The sequence below is a fragment of the Lonchura striata genome, chromosome 7, assembly GCF_046129695.1.
Source record: "Lonchura striata isolate bLonStr1 chromosome 7, bLonStr1.mat, whole genome shotgun sequence".
Lineage (NCBI taxonomy): Eukaryota > Metazoa > Chordata > Aves > Passeriformes > Estrildidae > Lonchura > Lonchura striata.
Genome location: NC_134609.1, coordinates 31,999,651 through 32,007,391, shown reverse-complemented (window position 1 = coordinate 32,007,391; position 7,741 = coordinate 31,999,651). Strand labels below are relative to the sequence as shown.

At 57.0% G+C, this 7,741-nt stretch overlaps 1 protein-coding gene across 1 annotated transcript; it reads left to right on the top strand.

Annotated features, from left to right (window-relative positions):
* The first annotated feature begins 765 nt into the window (after positions 1–765).
* BNIP3 (BCL2 interacting protein 3) lies at positions 766–7,676 on the top strand. Its single transcript, XM_021550069.1, has 6 exons — positions 766–876; positions 3,232–3,421; positions 4,037–4,121; positions 5,799–5,905; positions 5,989–6,138; positions 6,759–7,676. The coding sequence occupies exons 1-6, from the start codon at positions 840–842 to the stop codon at positions 6,808–6,810; spliced, it is 621 nt and encodes a 206-aa protein (XP_021405744.1). The 5' UTR covers positions 766–839; the 3' UTR covers positions 6,811–7,676.
* Positions 7,677–7,741: the final 65 nt, after the last annotated feature.

Genomic DNA, 7,741 nt, shown 5'->3' with positions numbered 1-7,741 from the left:
TGCGGGGCTGTGAGGGGCGTCCTGCGGGATTATGAGGGATGCCCTGCGGGGGCTGTGAGGGGCGTCCTGCAGGGATCCTGCGGGGTTATGAGGGATGTCCTGCGGGGATCCTGCGGGGATCATGACGATTATCCTAGGGGGGCTATGAGGGATGTTTCGCAGGGATCCTGCGGGAGCTATGAGGGATGCTTTGCAGGGATCCTGCGAGGCTATGAGGGATATTTCGCAGGGATCCTGAGAGTCTATGACGGGTGTTTCGCAGGGATCCTGCGAGGCTATGAGGGATGTTTCGCAGGGATCCTGCGGGGGCTGTGAGGGATGCTTTGCAGGGATCCTGCGCGGGCTGTGAGGGATGCTTTGCAGGGATCCTGCGAGGCTATGAGGGATGTTTCGCAGGGATCCTGAGAGTCTATGACGGGTGTTTCGCAGGGATCCTGCGAGGCTATAAGGGATGTTTCGCAGGGATCCTGCGGGAGCTATGAGGGATGTTTCGCAGGGATCCTGCGAGGCTATGAGGGATGTTTCGCAGGGATCCTGCGGGAGCTATGAGGGATGCTTTGCAGGGATCCTGCGGGGTTATGAGCGGTGTTTCGCAGGGATCCCGCGGGAGCCGTCCCCGCTCTCCCGTCTCCCCGCCGCGCCCGCTCCCTCCCCGCCATCATGGCGGCCGCGGTGAGGGCGCTGAGGGAGCGCGCGCCCCCCACGCCTCCGCCCCGCCCCGCCTCCGCCCCGCCCGCGGCGCTGGCCAATGGGCGGGCGGCGCGGCGCTGACGTCAGCGGGGCGGTGAGCGGCGGCGCGGGCGGCGCGCGGTCAGTGCGTGCCCGGCAGCCCGCCCGCCATGTCGCGACAGAGCCCTCAGGAGGAGAACCTGCAGGGTAAGGCCGGGGCGGCGGCGCCGCGGGCACCGCGGGCACCGCGGGCACCGCCCGGGCACCGCGGGCACCGCCCGGGCACCGCGGGCACCGCGGGCACCGCCCGGGCACCGCGGGCACCGCCCGGGCACCGCGGGCACCGCTGTGTCGCGATATTGGCCGGTTGCGTTGGCAGACGTGCGGGTCCATCGCGCCGTGTCCCGGGGGATCAGGTGTGGGATAACGCGGACTCGCCGGGAAGGGAGAAGCCCAGCGCAGCCAGAGTGCGGGGCTGGCGCTCTCAGGGCCGTTCCCATCGTTCCGGGCGTTCTGCTGCTCCCTTCCCAGCGCTGCAAGCTGTGTCCTAAGGGAATGAAGCTTTCCAGCGCTGTCTGTGCTCGCATGTGTGTCCTAGGCCGGGATATCGTGACAGACTCCTCTGTCCCGAGTCCATCCCGGGATGCATCGCCTCTCCTGGCCTTCGCTCTGTTTGTTTCCATAAAAACACGGCTGCTTTTATCTTCAAATGGCCGTATCACAGCCTGTTCCTGCTCCGGCACAGCCTTCCTCTGAGGAGTGTCCAACAGGAGAAGGAAAAAAGGGAAAATTGTAAACCCCATCTTCTGTCCTCTTGCTGCAGCAATCCCAGTCCTCTCCGTGCTTTATCCTGCATTCCCAGCGCTGTACCCAGTACGATTTCGGCAGATAAAGCCTTAATTTGAGCTCTGGTTGTGATGGTTCTTTGGTAACAACCTGAGCTTCCATAAATTTCGGGGAAGGGTAGGGAAGGGTTTGCCTGGCGCTGAACGTATTCCCTGATTCCCTGCCACATACCAGGCACTGTCACGTGGAGGGGAAAAGTCCCAAACAACAACAAACAGCTGTAAAGGAAAAGGCGTTTTGGAGAACAGCGTCTCTTCCAAACTCGGTGGCCTGGAATGTTTTTATGCAGCAGGTTTTGTGGTGCTTTGGCTGTCCAGATGGTGGTCTCTGTATTTAGGATGGAGATACTCAGGTTGTTCCTGCACATGAGGCAGTTCGGCCTTGTGCTGTTGCCTTTGGATTTTGGAGTTTCCAGACAGGATATCTGGGATGTCTTTGCTGGTGGGATGTTCCTGCTTCCCGCTAAACCCCTGTGCTGCTGGATAGCTGGGGAGGGACCTGCAGCTCCAGCTGTTCCTGCTGTGCCTTTGTTCCCTGAGCACCACTGTACTGTCTCTCTTTCCCTGCTGATTCCTTAGACATCCTTGCCCAGAATCCAGGGAATTCCCACTGCCCTCCTGCTCCTGTCCTGCTGCTCTGTTCCCTGTGCACTGCTGGGGCTGGGTCCCATCTGTTCCATAGTGGGGTTCCTCTGGCTTTTGTGTAACTTGGGTGTTTTCTGTTCCCTGAGCACATTTCTGGGGGGCTGGAGGGACAGGACACAGGGAATGGTTCCCACTGCCAGGGGCAGGGCTGGATGGGAGATTGGGAATTGGGAATTGTTCCCTGGCAGGGTGGGCAGCCCTGGCACAGGATGGAATTCCCAGAGCAGCTGTGGCTGCCCCTGGATCCCTGGCAGTGCCCAGGGCCAGGCTGGACACTGCGGCTGGAGCAGCTGGGACAGTGGGAGGTGTCCCTGCCATGGCAGGGGGCACTGGGTGGATTTGGGGTCCCTTCCAACCCAAAGCATTCCAGGATTCTATAGGGAGGGAGCAGCTCCAGGCCCTGCAGTGAGCTGTCCCTGCCCAGGAGGGAGTTGTTATTCGCTCCCTTAGGAAAACAAAGCCCATGTGACCGTGTTAAATATACTGCTAGGAGCAAACCCATGACAGCCCTTGCCACACAGCCGCAGTTGCTTAACAGCAGCACCTACAAATGGGACTGAAAAAAGGCTGCACTAAACACTCCCCGGGCTCTGGAGCCCAAAATAATTTCAATAAATGAATAACTGAACTTTGGCAGCAGAAGTCCTTGAGATTATTTTGATTGCCACCTATGTTGAACAATAAAAGTTGAACATATCCCAAAATAAAAGATCTGTATGTGCAGAGAGAAGCACAATGTACTAGTGAGCAGCTGCTTCCCAGCCCTGTGAGCCTTCCCAGCTCGACTGCCTGCACTTTGCATTCCGTGCTGTTTATGAGCTGGGAGGCAGGGCTGGCCTGTGTCCCTGAAGTGTCACTCTGGATAGCCCGGGGTCAGGGAGAGCTCCAGGGTCAGGGAGAGTCCCGGGGTCAGGGAGAGCCCCAGGGACAGTCCCGGGGTCAGGGAGAGCTCCAGGGTCAGGGACAGCCCCGGGGTCAGAGACAGCCCCGGGCTCTGGGACAGCCCCAGGCTCTGGCTCTCTGCAGCAAACCCCTCGGGCTGTGGGGCTGAGCTCTGCTTTCTGCCCAGCAGGGTCCTGGGTGGAGCTGCACTTCAGCAGCAATGGCAGTGGCAGTGGCAGTGGCAGCTCGGTGTCTGCAGGGAGCCAGGAGCAGGTGCCAGCCTCGCTGTCCATCCACAACGGGGACATGGAGAAGATCCTGCTGGATGCCCAGCACGAGTCGGGCAGGAGCAGCTCCAGGGAGAGCTCCCACTGTGACAGGTGAGCCGGGGGCTCTGCTGGGCACAGGGCGGGCACTGCCAAGGTCACCACGGGGTGCCAAGGACGTCTGGATGTCCCGGAGGCAGAAGTGCTGCACGAGTGCATTGACAGCAGCTGCCTGTTTGTACGAACACAGCGTGCACGGGTGCGTGCTTTCTGTGTGTTTCCACGTGAACACGTGTGTGCGTGTGTGCTCAGAGAGCAGAGCAGAGTGCAGGAGTGCCACACGGCAGCTCAGCCCTGGGGCAGGCGGGCAGGCAGCGCCATTAATGCCTCTGCTGGGTTCTGATGGGCTGGGAGCTCTGCAGCCTAAATTGTGTTTGCAAGAGCCAAGCTCCAGGACTCACACTCCACAGTGGGACGTGGAACGGCCTGGCCTGGCCTGGCCTGGCCAGAGGGATTCAGACCAAACCCCGCTGCCACTGCTCGTTTGCTGCCGTTGTTTCTGTGGAAGTGCCAGCCCCCAGCAGTGTGGGCACAGCGTGGGGATCAGAGCAGTGGCTGTGGTGGCGGTGCCCCGGGCACGGTCGGGGCACTCCTGGGCAGAAGGTGCCCAGCTCCAGGGGTCACAGAACAGCTCACCTCCTCCTTTGCTGGTGCTTGTGTCCCGTGCAGCCCTCCTCGCTCCCAGACCCCCCAGGACAGCCACAGAGCTCTGGAGATAGAGAGCCACAGCAGTGGGGAGAAGAACAGCTTCCAGGTAAGAGCCTCACCCTGCTGTGGGAGAGGGGAGCTCTGCCTCCCCATGCTTTGGGCAGGAGCAGTGGAAGCAGACACTTCCACAGCTCACAGCAACCCTGGCAGACCCGGGCTGCCTGTGTTTGCTCCTGACACCTGGGCTCTTTTGGTTTGTCTTTCCAATCTGGAACTGAGGCTTTTCAGAAGGATTTTCCCTCTCCCTGTGGCTGCCGACAGGGTGCATTTCCTACATCCCCCACCAATTCGGTAGGAGTTTTAAAAGATATTTCAACAGCATCAAGAATTTCTAGAGTCACTTAAATATGGCAGCCAAAAATACAGTTTCCAAGCCCTGCCATAGCTTTGATTCCAGGTATTTTAACAATTAATACCAAACCTGAATACCTGCTGCTTTGAAAACTCCCTCTTTCTGATTTCACTTTGTAGGTTTGTTTACCTTGCAAAGGAAATGAATAAACACATTTGCAACAAGAGTGGGGGAAAGGATGTACATTGACCATATTTAATCAATACAGGGCTTATTGCAGGATGACAGGCTGAAATCTGAAGTCTTGAGTGTAATAAATTAGCTTTTAATATGAAAAAAATGACTCGCAAAACATTTTGAGGAAGGAAGTATTTCAAGGAAGTGAATTTTTCTGCATCATTTCTACAGCTTCTGCCAGACTCCAAGGACTCAGCTTTAGGTTAGCTAAACGTGGTACTGCAAGTTAATTATTACTGGAAATTATTATTTTATATTGTCAGAAACACCCTTCAGCTGTTTAAAGATCATTATTTAGACTCTGAGAACAAATAACCCCAAGTTAGAAAGCTATCAGAATTCCAGCTGCCTGGACAGTTTTATTTCCATCTCGTGTGTGTGTGCATCAAGAGCTGCTGGAATTCTGGGAGCAGGATCTATTTTTATCCCAAGGCCTGGGCTGTGTGGAATGGAGCTGTGCCCTGACTCAGCGTTTGTGCTGTAGCTGCTCCAGAGCTGGGGCTGGGGCTTGTTCTGTGAGCACACACCTGGCCAGGCTCACCTGCCTGCCCAGCACGGCCCAGGGACTGGCACTGGGACTGCCAGTGACATCTGCCAGCTGTGAGCGTGGCCAGGAGTCCCTGTGCCCAGTGTCCATCGGGCTGGGATCTGGGATAGGGCAGGAGTCCCTGTGCCCAGTGTCCATCAGGGCTGGGATCTGGGATAGGGCAGGAGTCCCTGTGCCCAGTGTCCATCGGGCTGGGATCTGGGATCTGGGATAGGGCAGGAGTCCCTGTGCCCAGTGTCCATCAGGGCTGGGATAGGGCAGGAGTCCCTGTGCCCAGTGTCCATCAGGGCTGGGATCTGGGATAGGGCAGGAGTCCCTGTGCCCAGTGTCCATCAGGGCTGGGATCTGGGAATATTTTGGCTCAGTGCATGGGCTCTGGGATTTCACTGCCAGGGCAGTGTTGTCTCAGGCACATATGGGATATGGGAGATGTGGGATCTGGGATCTGGTCTTTGCCATTCTCACCCCACTCCGGGGATGCATCCCCCTGCTCTGGGATGTGAACACTTCCCGGAAGGGGTGGGAAGGGGTGGGCAGGTGGCTGTCGGGCAGGCCTGGGCAGTGGTCCTGGCTGCAGCAGGAGCTCTGGCAGCTCCCAGCTGTGCCAGCTGTGCCAGCTGTGCTGACTGGGTGCCCCCTGGTTGCAGTCTGAGGAGGATTTCCTGGAGAGGAGGCGGGAGGTGGAGCGGCTGCTGAGGAAGAACGCGGATTGGATCTGGGACTGGTCCAGCCGGCCCGAGAACATCCCACCCAAGTGAGTGCTGCCACAGCTGCTGGGAGAGCTCCTGCAGCTTCTCCAGCCTGAGCACACGCCTGACATTCCTTCCCCAAATCCAGGGAGTTCCTCTTCAAGCACCCCCGGCGCACAGCCACGCTCAGCATGAGGAACACCAGCGTCATGAAGAAAGGGGGGATATTCTCTGCAGAATTCCTCAAGGTTTTCCTCCCATCCCTGCTGCTCTCTCACCTGCTGGCCATTGGACTAGGGTAAGGTTCAATTGGACAAAAAAAAAAAAAGTAGATTTTTTTTTACCTGCTTTCTTTGAGGCCTGGTTCTGAGTCCCAATTCCCTCTTTGTCCGAGATGGTTATCCAGGAAGTGCTTCTTGCCTATGGTATTGCTGGATGGTTGAAGTTTCCTGATTTTCTCCCTGGTTGGCAATTTCTCAGAACAGTTAAGAGGCAGGGAAATGAGGAATTCTGTACACTGGAACTGCAGTCACACAACACTTGGCTCCACTGGAGATGAGACTCTTAATCTCACAACTAGGAGATCAGCAAAGCAAAAATCTAATACTGAATAGATTTTAAAGTTCCACCGATAGAGATTTAAAAATATTATTTTAAATTACTGAATAGATTTTTTAATTCCCTCCTGGGAGGGATGGAGGACGTTTCCTTTCCACACGAGTGTGGGGGGCAGGTGCTGGGCCTGGAGCTGGGGAGGGGTGCCAGGGCAGGGCAGTCCCTGGGGCTGGGCTGGGCTCCGGAGCAGTTTCGTTCTGCTGCTCCTGCCGGAATTCCCGAGGCAGTGGCCTGGCAGGGAGGGCGTTCCCTGCACAGAGACACGGCTGAGCTGAGCTGAGCGTGCTCTGACCCTGCCTGCAGGATTTACATCGGGAGGCGCCTGACCACCACGGCTTCCAGCAGCACCTTCTAGAGGCACCTGGGTGTGAGCTGGAGCAGAGAGACGCAGCTGGAGCGCAGGAGGTGCAGAGGAGGCAGAGCTGGTCGTGGCGCCGTCGTGTGTGTGTCCTGTCCGTGTCCTGTTTTAGTTTAGCCTAAAAATGGGAAGGGAGACGCTGGAGCTCCCGTGTCACATAGAGCCTTCTGGATCAATCCCTGCTGGATCAACCCTAGAGCACGTGGCAGATGCTGTAATGTCCCTTAGTGCTTTGTAGTGAAGTACCTGAGAATTAGAGCAGCTCCGTGTTTAAAGCAGTCCCAGCTTTCAGCAGCCCCTGTGCTGGGCCGTGTCCATCCCGCCCGCCCCGTGCCCGAGGTGGGAATGTTGTCACTGCTCCTGCAGCCCCGCGGGGAGGGATGAGCCCAGACTCGAGTGGCCTTACAGATGATCCGGGAATGCCCAGGGGCTCTCACGCCCCGGGCAGCTTTTCTCTGGCAGGTGTTGCTTAGTTCACTTGGGTGGGAGGTGTAAGGTGTTGAGACACAGTGGGAAGAGATGAGCACGTGGGTAAAACTCCATCAGTTTGTCCTAGTTCAGAGGTAGAATTTGGATTTAGTGCCTACTAAAAGCTGCTTTTGCCAGGACATTTATTTAACCCCCAGCAGTTTCTGCAGGTTCTCTGCTGTACCTACCGCAGGCTGTCGCTTACAGGCTTTACCTGTCCCACATAGATCTGCACCTGACCCCAGCCCTGGGCAGATGAACCACAGGGTGGCTTCTCCTTGGTTTTTACTGATGCAAAGCCTTTCCCTCCAGTGATTTTACCTTATTTAATGAGAAAATGAATGTTTGCCAAAATACCATGTTTTATATATTTAAATAAAAAGGTTCCTGGTGAACTCGGCGTTCCTCATTCCTTTCTCCGGGGGCTGCTGAGGCTCTTGGCCGCTGCCTGCCCCATTCC